We start from the raw sequence: 18,250 nt of genomic DNA on the forward strand, positions 1-18,250 counted from the left end.
AAGCTATGCACTGAACACTTTCTACAAATGAGGTAACATGCTAATGGGTACACTCATTTTTACAAGGTCAAACACCTCTTCAGCAGTACAGCTGGGCAAACAAAAGTTTTAGTGTGCATGTCTTTTCAGAAAAGGCCAGTAACCCACTTACTGAGGTATAGTTTTCCCTAATTGAAGCATAATAAGAATTTAACTACACATCTAGAAAATTAAAGAAAAAAATTAGATGATTTTTTTCTAAAATAAGGAACAATAAGGTCAAATAATTATAATTATGATTTTCGTTTCCAAGGTTTATTAGAATCTTTGCAAAAAAAATTTTTTGAAGCTGTATCAGTCCCTGAGCCCTACTCTACCCAAGACACTTTGCAATCCCTGTATTTAAAATGATAAGAGAAACAGAAGTGTGTTTTCATAAACAAATAGGAACAAAGTAAATAAAATGTGAGCAAATGGATTGAACTGCCTTTACTTCACTTAACAATTCCACCTGTTTGTTTTTTAAAATCTAGCTAATTTATGTTATTCTTATGCTTTAGAAATTCTTATGCTTTGGGGTGGATGGGGAGGTGGGAAAACATGGAAGGAGTTAGAAGAGGGGAAACCATGATCAGAATATAATGTATGAAAAGAAAACTATTTTCAATAAAAAGGAAACTATAGTATTTGGCAAAAATATATATACCTAAGATCTGCAAGTCTAATAATCTCTATTTCTATCTAGATCAGTGGTTCTCAAAACCTTCTTAATGCTGTGATCCTTTATTATAATTTCTCCCCCAACCACAATTATTTCATTTTTACTTAATGACTGCAACTTTGCTACTGTTATGAATTGTAATGTAAATATCTGATATGCAGGATATCTGATATACAGCCTCTATAGAGGTCTTAATCCACAAGTTGAGAACCACTGACCTAGATTGATGGAACTTATGTCTTTAGACAGCAAAAGCCCTTTTTATTTGTTAAAGTTATAAAATTTTTCTTTTTGTTTTTTCTGTATGTGTGTCTGTGTGAGGGTATTGGATCCACTGAAACTGGTATTAAATACAGTTGTAAGCTGCCATGTGTGTGCTGGGAGTTGAACTCATGTCCTCTGGAAGAAAAGTCAGTACTCTTAATCTCTGAGCCATCTCTCCAGGCTGTTTAAGTCACATGTTTATATAGCTACCCAATTTATTGGTATTCTACTGAATTCAATACTGTCAGTCATTTGAGAGAATAAAAAATAAATCCATTACAGATCTTAGTCTCAACACTCACTAAATGGGCATAAAGTTATTTAAAAAATAATTCTAAAAAGAGTGGCATTAATTATATCTGAAAATAATATATATAAAGAGAGATGGGTGGTGGTACAGCTCTTTGATACAGAGCTTGCCTAGCATGCATGTATCTCATTGGTTGGCCCCCAGTCAAGGAAGGAGGGAACCCAGAAAAGATAGCACAGAAATGTTGCGTGAAGTAGGACAATCTGATAGGTCTGGCTTAGGACTGTCTGAACAAGTAAAACTAATTCACTCACATGGATAAAACTTTTAATTTATTTTGTAGTTACTGAAAAGTAAATCACTAGCTTAAGAAAATGAATATCATCAGGGAGATAAGTCTAGTATTAGTGTATAAAATAGTTTAGGAAAGAAATAAATCATTCAAGATGAAGAGAAAACAATGTGAAAAAGTTAAGCAGCAAATAATGAAATTTTAGAAGGAAATAGATGTATTTCAGAGACACAATACATAGTACTAGAAAGTAAGCAAAAAGAAGATGAAGAACATGACCCAATCATTATAAGGATGGCAGACATCTAAACCAGAGGATTTCAGCACATATGTGGATGTGGACCTGGAGAAAGGAAACTCAATGTTTTACGTTCTGAGGTCTGGAAGTGGAAAGACACCCAAGTGGCAACATCTCACAGGTGGTGAAAAGCCAAGAAACAGAGCACTGAAGAATAAGGGTAGAAGCAATTATGAAACTGAATAAAAATCCTCAGTAAGATGTAAGTCGCAAAAAAAAAAAAAAAAAGTGAGATTGTTTATGCTTTTGTCCACCATCACATCCCTAGTTCCCATAGGTCTAGCACTCTGTAAAATATTCAGCACATACCCCCTGGAAGAATTAGATCAGACTTGGAGAATGAACAAGTGTGAGAGAAACAACACAAGTGGTTAAAAGACCTCTCACAAAGATAAAAAAAAAAATCACAGGAAATAGAAAAGCACTGAAGTCAGGAGAAAAGCTAAAGGATATTACAGAAGTCAAAGCAAAGCAGTGGGATAGGTGAATAACAACAGACATGATCTCCAAGGGAAGCATCTACTCTGCCCTACCTTGCGTGGTTGGAAATCATATTTCACACAGTGCTGGAAACCTTTTCCTTTGGACTTCAGAGATGTGACTATCAAACAGTTGCCAACAAAATGAGCAGAGTAACCAACTCCTTTGCTAGTACGAAAACTGTATTAATACAAGAATATAAAAACTCTAGTTAAAAAAAAGATACCAACACCTACTAAAACCTTACACAATAAAACTTCATTCTCTGTACAGTCACATTTAACACATTGGCCAAATGGAAACTAAAACATAAGGTTTATGGTAACTAAAAAATTAGGAATTTAACTCAAAAAATGACCATGAAAATTTTTTATATATATTTAAATGTAAAATACCACAGACATAAAACAAATTAATGATCAAAATGTCTACTGGGCAGACTTCACCTACTGTGAAGGACCATCTCCACTTAGCCCATTCCAATCTCATTTCAACATAGTTCATGTTGTCAATAACAACTTAGTCTCTAATCTCCTATGCTTGTTCAAAGACCTTACCAAAAAAGAGCTGATTTTGGTAATAATGTGAGTGATCAAATAAGTATATATATATTTTAGTCTAAATAAGAACATGAATACTAAATAATCTTATTTTGTAATAATTTCTTTCATGGCTATTATTATTTTTAACCCCTATATCAATTATACTTATAGAAATGAAAGAATAAATACACTCTAGTGGGAACTAGTATCTTATCTACTACATTAGATATTAGTAATCCTATGATCCCCTAACAGATTTACCTTTGATTCTTATACTGTAAGTGGAAAAGAAAATACAAATGTGAAGATACCTAGAATCATTAGTAAATAAATATTAGCTATATAGGCTTTATGATAGCGTCTAATTTTAAAATTCAAGTACATAAAGACAAAAGTCCTAAATAAACCATATTACTTATTACTTACCAATAAAGATAAGGTTTATCCTTATCAACATTAATGTTATTTAAGGGGTCCATACGAAACCAAGTGTTGAGAGTGAAGCCATTCTGGTAAGGCCATTTTGCAATAGGAGGCAATGCAATTGCCTACAAGACAATGAAACTTGGTAAATTATCAGTTAAATGAAATACAAAGTCACTACAGTTAAACTCCCCTTTCCCCCCCAAAAAAAAATTTTAAAAACTTTATTATTTCAATTATATAATCTCCACATGCTGTTTGTTGAAATACATAGTAGATAAGTATCATTTCTAGCATGTTCAGCAGGCTCCAGACTGTTCTGCAAACCCCTCCTCTAATTCCCACAATATAGACACATGTGACTGACAAACATTCCTCAGAATTTTCTAATTCTGATGCTTTGTACTAGTTTTTAGTAGGACTTCATTTTCTTAATGAAGCTAGAATAGTTAGAGCTGAGAAAACCTGCCCTGGAAAGTGTTTAATGGAATAAGGGCCAAGCTCTAAAGCACTGTGAAGCCAAACATAATGGGTAAACAAGGCACATGGTGATGTATATCCACAATCCCAGCCTCAGGAAAGCTGATGAAGGACTGTGAGGCAGAGGCCAGTCAGGGCTACATAACAAGATTGTCCCCAACGCCCTCCCCAACAACAACAACAACAAAAGAACCACAGACACATACAATATGATTTTATCAATTTTATTCATAGGACAATCTAAAAAGGACAAACTAATAGAACAGCAAGTAAACTCAGATAACAGAGAAATAGGAAAAAATAAACATGTGTATTTAAGCTTACCGCAGCACTACACCCAGGGAAATTGAAAAATGTATCAGGACCATGTCTTTGTGGCATCTGATTAAGAACTGACAATAATTTTACAGCATGTCTTGGCTGAGAAAACAATGAAAGAAATAGTCATTGTACAAGTTAGCAATAATACCTAATAGAACACTAATCAATGGACTGTATGGTAACTATTGAGAAAATTGCATTTAAATGATTTACTAAATGGTTTAAGAAGGAAGTAGTTATCATTACCAATTCAAATATATGGCTCTCCAGGGACAATCTGTTGAACATTAAGTACTAATGTACTGGTATTGAAGACTCCTCCCTCTGCCCACAGCTTACCCAGATTCCACTTTCTCCTCGAAGCATGCTGAATAAAAGTTTCAGTTCCTTGACAGTGATGCTGTAGCTGGCAAGAACCCCGAGCATATCAACTAGAAGATCTGAGAGGAGAATAAAGTTACTCTACACTCTAGGCAAGAGCTCATCTGTCAAGCTACTATATTCTGAAGGGGAAGAAAGCTACCAAATGTTACTTCTATTTAAAAATCTAAAATACCTAAGTGTCCTCATGAATGACTATTTTGTTTCACAATGCAGACACAGATATGTTACAAGTAGGAAAAGGGAGGTACAAATATTCAAAGGTACCAAGACTTAGCATTGCACACCGGCTATTTTCAAACTGGCAGCTGACCAGTAAAACATGGTAGTGAACCTTTTAGTTATTGAGTAATTAACAATTTTGAGCATTTACTCCATTTGGGGCACTATTCTAAGTGCTTTATATGTAGTAATATCAGAAATCCTCAAAGCCAGACTCTGAGTTTTTAAATATCATCTCCTTTTAAAATTGAATAAATTTATGGCCCAGACAACTTACTCACATTGCCCAAAAATGTATGCCCAGTGAACAGCAGAGTTAGTACTGAAATGCAGGCAGTATGAATTCTCTCACTGCCACTCACTAATCTACAACTGGATATAATTTAAAAATGATGTTTCTGATTTTCATTATGCTAATGTGAATGAATGTTCATGAATGTGTAACAGTCACAACTCACCAAATAATGACAAAAATCAATCTTGTGTCTGGTAATGACCTTTATACATTATGATTAATAATTTTCTCAATACTTTTTGTAAAAAATTAAACAACCAAATATTGATACATCTCACATTCTAAAGTGCTTATGTAATATGCAAGTGAATATAAATATACAGATATATGTAATGTACTACCAATTAATATAAGAAGGTAGATTAGATTATAAAATCTACATTGTGAAAAACACAGATTAATGACTGGAATTTGGAAAATTAAAATATATATTTCAAAATTCAATATGGTTATCATCAACAATAAGTAATTCATTATTTTTTACTAACTAGCACAATGAGTAAGCAATTTCTATGGTAAAATTTTGACAATGTGCATGCCATTTTTGAGACATCTTTAAATGAAGCAAAATATCTCGTTATTTAAACGATAAAATTGTGTTTAAATATTAGTGCATAAAGTTGGGCTTATTCCTAAGAAAAAAAAAAAAAAAATCTTAAAAGCTGGAACCTTTTGGCTGAAATGGCTATCACTGAAGATTTCTTAAATATTTATATAAAAAGATTTTGGCAAAACAACTTTATATTTACAATAATCAGGATAAAGGAGATAAATTTGTAGTAAGTCACTTTTTCATTTTTTTATATATTGTAGACTATATTTTGTAGATGACCCATAACTAAGCAGTTCAGTTTAATTTTATTATGGCAGATAATTTTGCAACCACAAAAATTTTAAAGAGGAAAAAATTACTACTGCTATAAAAGATTTTATCAATGTATCACAAATATTTAGCCATATTTTAGTGATAAGTTAAATTATTAACTTTAGAGTACCTCTATAAACTTAACACACTATAGCACTCAAAGATGAGAATTTAATAGTCTGCAGGTACTCATTCAAACTTTCAGTATAGTATCCAAATTTTAATTCCTCTATTTTAAGTAGTTAAGCATAAGCAGCATATGTTTTTGGTTTTTTTCCAAGACACTCATTCCCTTTTCTCATGTCTTTCAGCTATAAGGTCCTTTGGGAAGGAAATGCTACTGAGAAGAAAAGATAAGAGAATTAAAGAACTTCAGGTATAACAGAGACTGTCTTAACATGCCCTCATTGCTTTCTTATCACAGCGCTCATGAATTAAGTTCCACTAACTACTATAAACCACTATGTATATAATTCTGGACACTCTAAAACTATTCTGTAAAGTAGTAGACACTTTATTCAGCGGGAAAAAAAAAAAGAAAAGGAAGGAAAATAAAATGTCTTAAGCCCAGCTATCAGGATTGAAAGATCATATGATATCCTAAACAATTTATACTATACTACCACACACACACACACACACACACACACACACACACACACACAAACACAAACACACACACTCACACAAATTCCTGCAAAATAACTCTAAATATTGAAAGTAATGCATGTTTAATCTCAGTTTTAGTTATGTGATTATTCATCCAAAATCATGCTCAACAGAAATACATGCCACTTGGGACATGATTTCAAAATAGGAAGAAAACCCAATTTTGAAAACTTTTTAAATTTAAAATCCATTCTTGTTAACCTCACTGTTCATTTCTTTCTTTCATGATGTTTTCCTCTGAAAATTTGAAAATTAAAAGTCCATATATGAAAACATTAAAATTTCTCTGGGTCTGAACTATTTGTAAGGGCTAAATATATTGTTATACAGTCAAATTAGCACATTCAGAATTGTGTAATTATTTTTACATCAAAATATATGTAGACTAAACATCTATTTGCAAAAAAAACAAACAAAACAAAATAAAAACTTAATTTTTTTCAAGCTGCATTTATTTTCTAGAAATAACTGCTGTTGTAGGATCATCAGCCAAAATATTTCTATTGAAACATATTTAACCACAGAGGAGACTCACCTTGCAGAGAGCTAAGAGTAAGCAGTAACAAATCCAGGATTTCAAGATTATTATTTCAAATAATATAATAAGCAAAATAAACTAAAACTACTCTACATACATTTTATATTCTATTCCACAATATGTGCTTTTGCGGTTGGATGAGCTGGCCCCTATAGGCTCACATATTTGAATTCTTTGCCTCCACTTGGTGGAATTGTTTGGAAAGGACTAGGAGGCATGGCCTTGTTAGAGGAGGTGTGTCAGCTGGGGCCATTAGTGTGCCTCTCTCTACCTGTAACTCAGAAAACAAGATGAGAGCTTTATGTTGTTCCTGCTGCTATGTCTTTGCTCTTTCATCATGGACTCTACCTTCTGAAACTGTAAGCCCAATAAAACGTTTTTATTCATAAGTCACTTTGGTTGTGGTGTCTTATCACAATAAGAACTCTAGGAAAAAGTTAACAGAGAAATGTCCCCAAAAATTATGAAGACAAAAATAGGTAGTTTCAAAAGATATATTCTGCTGATTCTTCAGGTTCCAGGTGCAGCAGATTGGGAAGCATGGGGCTGGAGTAACTTGGTAAATGGCGCTGACCTACATATTGCGATATTTTAAATATGTTAGTAGTTTAGTTATATGTATCATAAAAAATACTGCTCATTTTTCTGATAATTTTCTAATGTACTTATGTTTTTATGTAATTATGTTTGCCCAGTACAATTCTGTTTTCTCTTCTAGTCTGAACATTTCAGTTAACACAAAAGACAATTTGTCCATATATTCCTATTTATTTACTTTAAATTAAGGCAATTTCTACAAGTCTGTTTTCACTGTAGAATATAAAGAAATACATGAAACCTTACAATTATTTAAATCTTAGTTTTCTATCAGACCATGCCATACCTGCTATCATGTCATCTACGGCACTCATTTTCAGCAATACTTGCTCAATCAGCCCCACTTCTGTGCTGGTCTGTAAATTCCGAACACTTTTTCGTAGGATGGCTGTAAACATGCTCCATATTTCTGCTTGACATGTTACATCACAGTGCTCCAAAAGCTCTGTCATGCACGTTATACTCTCAGCATCCTGGATAATAAAATTCATCTCCAAATCAAATTCCCCACCAACCAGCTGAAAGTAAACAGGAAAAAAAAAAAAGTAAGTAGAAATGACATGGGAGGTTATTTACAACATTAATATAGAACAATATCAAACAATCAAGTGTCAAGGAAGTACGGACACTAAAAATGTTCTAAGTCATCTTGCATAAGGCAAATTTTGATCCAAGTGTAAGAATTACAAGGGCTGGAGAGATAGCTCAGAGGTTAAGAGCACTAGCTATTCTTCCAAAGGTCCTGAGTTCAATTCCCAGCAACCGCATGGTGGCTCACAACCATCTATAATGAGATCTGGTGCCCTCTTCTTTCATGCAGGCAGATCACTGTATACATAATAAACAAATAAATACTTTAAAAAAAGAATTACAGATGTAAGGAATGAAACAGGCAAAAAGAAGTCTAATTTTTACAGAGATGGAAGGAAAATAGCACATTCAAATCTAGAGAAACACACAAACTACAGCAAATAATTATGGGGTGGGATTCAGGTCAAATTCCCTTTTAAAAAGATCAGAAGGTAAAGATGGATATTAAGACAAAATTCACTTTCATTTTTCTATTACTGAAGTTATAGGGAAAAAAGATGTAATAAAAAAGAAAGTTGGTTCAATTTCAACATAGAAAATGAAATATGAAACTGATGAAAGAACAACTTACAGTAAGTGTAGAAACATGAAAAGAATAATTTGAACAGAGAAATATGTAAGGCCTTATAATCTTCTTCTAAACCATACAAATTAAAAAAGGAAAAAGTTGTTTTACTGTCAACATTGTGACTTTTGGCAAATGACTCAAAAGTTACTACTGTTTCCATCAACATACTACTTTATAAACCATTACCAGCCCCACTAAACACACAGTAACAGATGAATACACAGAGAACAAAATACTACGACATGCTTACTCTCTGTTGATCAAACCACGTGAATTATTACTATGGTAGTTAGACTAAGAATGTCTCCCAGAGATGGCACTATTTGAAAAGATTAAGAGGTGTGGCCTTATTGGAGGAAGTGTGTCACTAGGGGTGGGCTCTGAGGTTTCAAAAGTTCAAGCCAGGCCCAGTTGATTCTCTTTTCCTGATACCTATAGATCCAAATGTAGAATTCTCAAGCTATTTCTCCAGCACTATGTCTGCCTACATGCCACCATGCTCCCTGCCATGATAACAATGGACTAAACCAATGAACCCATTTAAAAAAAAAAAAAAAAGGAAAGAAAAAAGTATGGCTACAGATACCCAGTGTCAACATCTGGCATCAGCATACATACACGTGCACACATAAATATGTTCACATTCACACACTCCCACACATACAGAAGTGCATGACACAACAGCAGGCACAGTCAGCATTAGGTTAAGATTTGTTATCAGGAGAGCTAGAACAACCCCAATTTCCCATCTAAAACATAGACTCATCTGACCCAGTATAGATGAAGACCCATAAAACCAAGCCAGCAGGTCTTAAGTTTCCAGCCAACACAGTGTACTACACCATGGCTATTTTCTTGAGTATCTCAAATCCAACTATTATTTCATCATTCCATACAACTACAGAATACCTATCTATTCCTCATTGTATGTCTAATTAACCTGAGTCATCGCTGTATGAAGTTTTTCATGAGTCATTAGCAACCCATAAGAAGTTTTCCATCTCACTGACATAAATATTTACTGATGACTCTAACAACAGATATAAAGCTGTACATGACCCTGTACTAAATCTGTAGAAGCACACAGTAATAAGAACATGAAGAGGAAAAGGACAGGACTAATTTTTTTTTTTTTTAGATTAATCTGCTAAACCGGTTTTAAATACTGTAGCAGAACATGGTATAAATTCCTCAAGTATATAAATAAATAAATATATATGAGGACTCAAATAAAAGAGAAAAGGGCTACTTTAAAAAAATCTAATGCCCACAATTCTAGCAATTAAGCTCTGCTACATAAAGTCTAAGTTTTCATCTTTCACAGTCGCTAACATTACATCCTTCTATGTATCATTTAATTACAACAAATAAGAGTCAAGGTTCCATGATTTCTTGATCCAAATAGCAAAAACATGCTGTTTGGCTGGAGCCTCCAGCTTGCCCCTGCACCATCTGGAAAGCCTCCTTTCTTCCTCCCCTCTCCCTCTCCCCTCCCCACCGCTCTGCTCTCCTCTCCTCTCTTCAGAATCTCTCCAACAAAGGAAAGGCATCCAAAAGCCCAGGTCCACATTCTGGCCAGCTATTGCAGCTTCCTCCCGGGAAGGTGCCAGCAACTCAAGTCCTGCCTAAGCACTCAGCTTTTCACCATACTTGGACACAAACACAGCTAGTGGTAGACACAACATCACACCTGGCCTACAACCTATAAAATCTCCCTGCTTTAGTTCCTGTTGTGGGGGATGCTGGGTTGCAACTCCTCTGGCCCCAAATCTCTGGAACCAAAGAACTCACCTAGGAGTTGCTCTCAATAAACCTGTTGTTATTATTTGTTTTTTTCCAATTTGGCTTATTTGACTTACTTTGTTGGCAGAAAACTTATTATTGGGGTGGGGGGCAGAAAACCTTCTACATGCCTCAGAGATATTGTGGAGTGTATCTAATTCATCTAGAAAAAGCTAGTCTTTCTAACTTATATGGTGATTGCTGCTAACATAGTTGTGTTAAAAAGAACACAACTGTTGTAGGAAACCCTTCTGAAATTAGCAAAATACTCATCCATCTATTTAACAAGTGGTCCAATAGTCAGCAGCAGCTAAACCATATAAATAAAAGCAGTGAGTGGACTTACTATTCAAACAAAAATCTACTAATCCTGTAAAGTAAAGATGTAACTGCTTTTAGAGGGAAAGTGAAGACAAGTGAATTAAACATAATCTGGGTCAGACAGAAGTGGCAGATTCAGATTTCTTATTTAGACAGAGAGTGCCTTTTACTTTATATAAAGTCAGAGGTGTAGATGTACAGGCTAAAGTTATGTTTTAAGTTTAACTTACTATGCCTGAGATCTATAAAACAAAAATGCCTCTAACCTCTAAGTCCCACTTGCCCAAGGACAAGATAACTTCCTGGAATGCTGGGGGCTGTTATTTATGTAAGAAAACAAGCCACATGTTTTCACTTCTGTAAATAAGGTTGGCTGCCCCAAGTGCACAGGATGTGCTTGATCACACATAGGCTGGAAGTATGGAGGCCACAAGTATGTCAGAATGTATATTTGCTATTGGGAGAAGGCGGGAAGTACATTGCCTTCTGGGTTTTGTCTATATAAGCACCAGACTAGCAAAATTCTTGGCCATTCTCTGGGAATCCCAGGTATGGACCTGGCCAGTGTCCACTATCCTGGCAAGTATTTAATAAAGCATACTTCAAATTTGGCTCAAAAATTGTGGTAGTGGTCTTATTCTCTCCCAGTGGGATTAACAGTAGACTTGCTTTAAAAAAAAAAAAAAAACCCATAAATGGCATGGTTACAGTAACTATGAAGAAAGACAGATTGCTGTTAAGATATGACAATTCTAGAGAGAGCAAACCACAAAAATAAAATCACTGGGGAAGTAGAAATTATTTGGTAGTTTCTGGCATTTTGTTTAACTTTGATCCTCTAAACTGACCTTGAACTCAAACCCTCTTGCCTTAGGCTAAACTGCTGGAATTATAGGCATGAGCTACCATGTCCAACTAGAAAGTAGATCTGTAATGTTCAATTACAGGAGAATCCAGTTCTTTCTGAAAGAGAAAAATCATAGAAAACATTTCGAAAGGCAAAGGTGGCACAAGAAAGTCCAAGCCCAGGGTCACATGGCCAGCAATAGGAATAAGCAAAGAAAAGCAAAAAGGTGTGGCAAATCCCTGTATCCCAGAATCGACGTGACTAGCAAGTCCCTGAGACTGAGGAGTCTCAATGTACTGCTTTGGCCCTCAGTTCTCACAGAAAATTCTGTTCTTTACCCCACCCAGGAATCAGTCAAGTAAGTTAATATGAAATAAACATCAGAGCTAAGCTTTTTTAATGACAATAACTTATTTACATAAACTATATTGATAAAGCATCTGGGATATAAAATAATGACTAGAAAATACTTTGTCTTGTGAAAGAATTAAGAATTTTAATTACTAATATTTTATTTTATTTAATATTTTTAGAATCACAAGCTATTGGGATATTATGTATTAGTGGGATATTTAGTATTATTGGGATATTATTGGGATATTCATTATTACTTTGATCCAAAGGAACAATTATAAACCAGTTGGAGTTCTTTGCAATTCATTTATTACAATAAACTCTAAAATTATAACATTGTTCATTAAATCTCAATGTGCTACTCAGATTTAGTCTCCTTCCTATTTCTAGATAGTGACATTAAAAGGAGTATACAAAGTCACTTTTTATCTAAGGCACTGTATACAATTATTCCTATATATGGCATAGTTTTCTCTCAAACCTTAGATATTTTAACTTTTATTATATCTCCAAGATTCCCAATCATAAATCTCCAAATATCTACCAATACTAATGCTTAGATACCACTTAACCCCAAAAACCTTTCCCAGAAAGATTGCCTTTCTTTAAATTTCCATTATAATCCATCTACATGTCAATAACTAAATAATATTAGGGACCAAACATGTACATTCTCCAAAATCTTAATCTGAATGAAGTCTTAATCTCCAACCTGCTAGTGTTAGAAGCCATTGTCTTTGGAACATAATTAATTGAGACTGAAATCATAAGAGCAGATCTCTCAATATGAAATTAGCGTTTATATAGAAGGAAGACATACCAGATCTTTGTCTCTCTGCCACAAGATAATACTATGAGAGATAGCTATCTGTAAGCCAGGAAATGGTTTTCATCCAGATCCATTATACTAGCAACTAGACTGTAAGAACTCCCAGCTTCTTCTAGAACTATATAGACTGATTGGCCATACATCATGTAGAGCCCATGGGATACCATCTATGGAATTTGTTTTCTAGACTGACGGACACATGTTTGTTTTATGGAATTGCTTTACATCTCACATATTACAACAAGCTCTTTAAAAACAAGAACCATTTATCAACTATATATTATACCACAAGCACACTGCCAAGCACATGTAAGCTATTCAATAATTTACAGAGAAAGAGAGAGGCCACAGAATGGGAGGATAGAAATACAGGAGTATGAAGGTAGCAGATTTTACTTTAAAGTCAGTTCTCAAGCTGTCTGCTGAGTATTTGTACTCAATGTTTCCATTTTCTATTTTCTTTCAACAATTAATTACTCGAGTTCCCATATAACTTTTTTAAGGCTGTAGAGTGTAGAGATCATTACAGAGCCAAAGATATTTTTTCAACTCTTTATATACCTCTGCTGCCTTACTTTTTCTTCTGTTATTAAGGTTTCATATGAAACAAAATTTAAAGGACACACACAATCTTGGCTTAAGAAGGTGTCTTAGTGTTACTATTGCAATGATACACATGACCAAAAGCAACTTGGAGAGGAACGAGTTTATTTCACTCACAGTTCCATATAACTGTTCATCATCAAAAGTAGTAAAGGCAGGAACTGAACCAGGGCAGGAACCTGGAGGCAAGAGCTGATGCAGGGGCCATGGAGGAGTGCTGCTTACTGGCTTGCTCCCTATGGCTTCTCAGCCTGCTTTCTTATAGAAACCAGGACCAAGAAGAACAGGGGTAGCCCCATACACAATTTCCCCTACCCCTACCCCACCAACATGATATCTACCCCACCATTAAGAAAATGCCCTACAGGCCTGCCTACAGCCTGATCTTATGGAAACATTTTCTCAATTGAGGCTCCCTCCTCTCTGATGACTCTTGCTTGTGTCAAGTTGACATAAAAAAATACTGGTCAGCACAGGAGAAACTTTTGCCAAGTATATTCAGTATGTTATACATAACTGTCAGTTGTTAAAATCAGACTTAAATGTTTCCACTTTCAATTTTTATTTTCAAGTGAAATCAGTTTGTAACACATTTCTTTGAAAAAGCAACCTGGGAATAACAACACACACACACACACACACACACACACACACACACACACACACATGTACTACTGAGTGTACACATATGTACCCAAAATGCTGGCAAAAGTATAAGAATCAACTTGCAAAGACTACTAGATTCTAGTAACAACCAAATATAGAAGCCACTGCTTTTGCTAACAACACTGTGGAATATTAAATAACCTTGCCTACCATTCTACCATTTCCTATACCCTAGACTGGCAACAGTCATAAGAATTCAGGGTACAAACTGCCATTTCCAGAAGCAGCAGTCTTACCCTATTCACAAAGACCTTTGTACCTTTGTGGATCTCCATCTGCTAGGCAACTCCAAGACAGGCACAAAGCGTCCCCTTTTGTTTCCACTACCACAGCTTTCGAAGGCTAGCTAACAACATCTGGAAGCACACAGATTGGCTGTAGCAGCCTGGAGCAAGAGGTAACATTTGTGACAAGAAAGAAAATATTCAAGTGGGAAAAGGAGACATGTGAGGTTATAAGGTCTTTTTAATGCTCACAGGTACAGAAGGGAATTAAGGAAGCCATAAACATGCCCAAGGCATTAGCACACTCAAAAAAGAAGTAGTAAGGCTCAGAATTTTGACCTCCAGTTAGCCCTTAGGCTCTACAGGATGCAGCACTGTCCCCAGGACTGAGTATTTTAATCTTCTTTTTTCTTTTCTTCCTTTCTTTTTTTGATTCTAGGCTTTTACAGTAACTGTCAAAACAAGCCAAAGAAACAGAAACAGAATTCAAAGGTCACAAACAACAGAGAATGCAAAACTCTTAGACACTTAGGAGAGTCACTGTAAAAACAAAACCAAACACACACACACACACACACACACACTATATATATATATATGTATGTATGTATGTATGTATATATATATATGTATGTATGTATATATATATATATATATATATTGAAAATCAGAAGACAGGTAGGTCTTATATCAAATATTTCTACATTATACTTTTTTTTTTAAATGACAATTCCCAAGGCTAAAGTAACTAAATAGAAGAATGACTGTTACTAGTATGATGTGAGGTCCTGGGTCTAATTTCCAGCAGTATAAAAAGACTTAAAAGTCAAGTTTGAAAAAATTCTGAAGCCTAAAAATAAGTAAGTATGGTCCATCTAAAAAACGAAGAAAGGTTAACAGAGCACCTAGGAGAAAGTACAGGCATGGCTTAGACTCACTAGACAAAGATTTGAAACCAACTATCTTAAACGGCTCTAATAAAGGAAAATCAAAGACAAGGGAGGAGGGACTAGAAGAATAAAATCTCAACAAATAGAAATCAACAAAGACGACTTGTCTAAAAGGGCAAATTAAAAGTATGTGAACAGAACAACTAAAATGCAGATTAACCAGCAGGTCTGAGCAGGTAACAAGAACTTGTAGTCTGATAACTTCCTTTTACTTCTTAGTTAATTTTCTCAAAGTAAAACTGCAAATATGTGCTTTTAAAACACTCACATTCAAGTATCTTCTGAGTATCCTCCCCTCATCTGAACAAGCAAAAACAAGTATTCTTTTTTAAGGCCAGTATTATATTACCTGAGTTGGTAAAAATTTACATAATTTTTTATTTCTTTTGAAAATTAGCATACCAAGTAATGGGTTTCTGTAGCAAGAATCTTAAAAAAATCTTATTAATAAAATCAAACCTGAGCCAGGTATTGGAGTGAACTGGAAGATCAGAGAACCAGAACAAGCCACAGCTACCTCACCTCGCTGGATCCTCAGCTGGTTTTGTTTCCTCAGACTGGAGGCCTCTGAGTCCTCATCCAGAATGGCTCTCAGCTGAACTGTGCTGCTAGAAGCCTGAAAGCTTAACCAGTCAAAATGCTGCTAGTTTCTGATCCTCACGCCCTTTCTGCTTTCTACCACTACTCCCTGGGAATAAAGGTTCGCTTTCTGAGATTAAAGGCATGAGTCACCATACTTGGCTGCATCCTTGAACACATGAATTTCTGCCTCTGGAATGCTAGGATTAAAGGCATGTGTTATCACTGCCAATCTTAAGTATCTTTTTTTTTTAGTAATTTCATACATAAATACGACATATTTAGACTATACCCACTCCATATTTCCTCCCTTCAGCTCCTCCCAGACCTTCCCCAACTACTTCCTACTTCCAACTTGGTGTCTTCTTATTTTTTTAATAGCTCACTGAGAACAATCAGTGACAAGTGTATGCACATCAGTGTAGGACCATCAACTGGAGCTAGCAACCTAACATGGGCCAGGCCACTGAAGAAACTGACTCTTCCCTCCCTCAGCAGCTATCAACTTCCAAATGCTCTTGTTAGGGGTGGGGCTAAATTAGCCAATCCTCTGTGTTGATGTGTTGACTGCTTTGATTTTGTGCATAAAAACACCACTGCTTTGAGTTCATGAAAGCAACAGCCCTGTCATGTCCAAAAAAACACCATTTCAAACTGTCCTATCTTACATCTGGCCCTTAGAATCTTCCCACCCTTCTTTCTCCATATTACCTGAGCCTTGTGGAAGAACTACACTCTCCCTGTCCACTTGCCTGCTCCATCAGCCTGCCCTGCAATGATCACTCTCTTCCTAACAGTAGCCTCCTTTCTACTGTCTCTACTGTCATGCCACACAAGCTCTATTACAATCTTCAGTACTACTTCAAAATCTCCCCTTCCTCTCTGACTCCTTTCTAGTTCCATAACATTCACGTGCATACTGCACACACGCACACACACACACACACACAATCTAAAATCTACATGAGAGAAAATATGGTATCTTTTTAATGAGTCAGGCTTTTTCACGTAATGTCAGGATCTCCAGTTCAAAATTATGATCTCTGGGTCCATCCATTGTTTTTTCACAAGTCATCAATACATTTTTGTTTATAGCTCAATAAAATTCTATTGTGTGAACATGAATGTTTTCTTTTATTCTCTCATCTGTTTATAGAGATCAAAGTTGGTTCCATTTATTAGATATTCTGCATAATGCAGCTATAAATATGAATGTGCAAATATCTCTATAGTAAGATGTGGAATCCTTTGGGGAGCATAGCTAGGTTCTATAGTAAGTAGTTCTATTTTTAGTGTTTTTTTGTTTTTTTAGAAATAGCCATAGTGACTGTACCAGTTTACATTCCCACCAGCAGTAATAAGAATTCCTTTCCCCCACATTTGTTGTCCTTTGTTTTCTTGATACTAGCCAATATTATTGGAGTGGAAATGTAATCGCAATGTAGTTTTAATTTGATTTTATTTCCCTGATGTTGTCAAGGATGATAAACACATTTTAAAATGTGTATTGGCCATTCAGTTTTCTTCTTTTGAAAATTGTTTTTTAGTCCATTTTGCGCATTTGCTAATTGGAAGATTTGGGTGATTTTGTTTTTTGTTTTGCTTTAGAGTGTGTGTGTGTGTGTGTGTGTGTGTGTGTGTGTGTGTGTGTGTGTGTGTGTGTGGTGTGTGTTAGCGCGCGCGCTTGCTCAATTTTGCAGTTCTTTAATGAAGTCTAGAAATTAACATCCTCTTTGATGTATAGTTGGTGAAGATTCTCTTTCTGAAGGCTACCTCTTCACTATGGGAATTGTTTCCTTTGCTCATTTCCTATAATCTCATTTGCAAAGTCTTGGTGTTATTATCTTTGCTACTGAAGTCGTTTTCAGAAAGGCTATACCTAGATCTTCATATTTACCTATTAGTTTTAGGAGACTTTATATCAAAGTCCTTGATCCACTTTGAACTAATTACTATGTAGGGTGAGAAAAAAGAGTATAGTTTCCGCCTTCTATGTAGATATCCAATTTATCAACACCATTGGTCGAAGAAGCTGTTTTTCCTAATGTAGGCTTTTTATATCTTTGTAAAATAATTAAATTACTTTAGTTGTATAGTTTTATTTCTGAGTCCTCCATTCCATTGGTCTACATGTCCCTTTTTGTGTCAGTACCATGCTGTTTTATCACTTAGAGCTCTGTAGTATAATTTGGTGCCAGCTAGTCTGATAACCCAGCATTGTTTTTTCTGCCTTATCATGTATTGCTGTTTGTTTGTTTGGAGTGGAGTCTTTTGTACTTCCATGTGAATTTCAATATTGTTTTTCTCATTCTGTGAAGA

At 35.1% G+C, this 18,250-nt stretch overlaps 1 protein-coding gene across 7 annotated transcripts in view; it reads right to left on the reverse strand.

Annotated features, from left to right (window-relative positions):
* Nbea (neurobeachin) overlaps positions 1-18,250 on the reverse strand; it is a 544,486-nt gene that overhangs the window by 458,531 nt on the left and 67,705 nt on the right. For all 7 annotated transcript variants that reach the window (XM_028882144.2, XM_037206608.1, XM_028882142.2 and 4 more), the window contains exons 2-6: positions 7,904-8,135; positions 4,390-4,490; positions 4,054-4,149; positions 3,253-3,374; positions 2,338-2,464 (exon numbers count right to left, since the gene is read on the reverse strand). In XM_028882144.2, the coding sequence (XP_028737977.1) occupies positions 2,338-2,464; positions 3,253-3,374; positions 4,054-4,149; positions 4,390-4,490; positions 7,904-8,135 (678 nt within the window). The remainder of the gene's footprint in view (positions 1-2,337; positions 2,465-3,252; positions 3,375-4,053; positions 4,150-4,389; positions 4,491-7,903; positions 8,136-18,250) is intronic.

This window comes from Peromyscus leucopus, chromosome 6, assembly GCF_004664715.2.
Source record: "Peromyscus leucopus breed LL Stock chromosome 6, UCI_PerLeu_2.1, whole genome shotgun sequence".
Lineage (NCBI taxonomy): Eukaryota > Metazoa > Chordata > Mammalia > Rodentia > Cricetidae > Peromyscus > Peromyscus leucopus.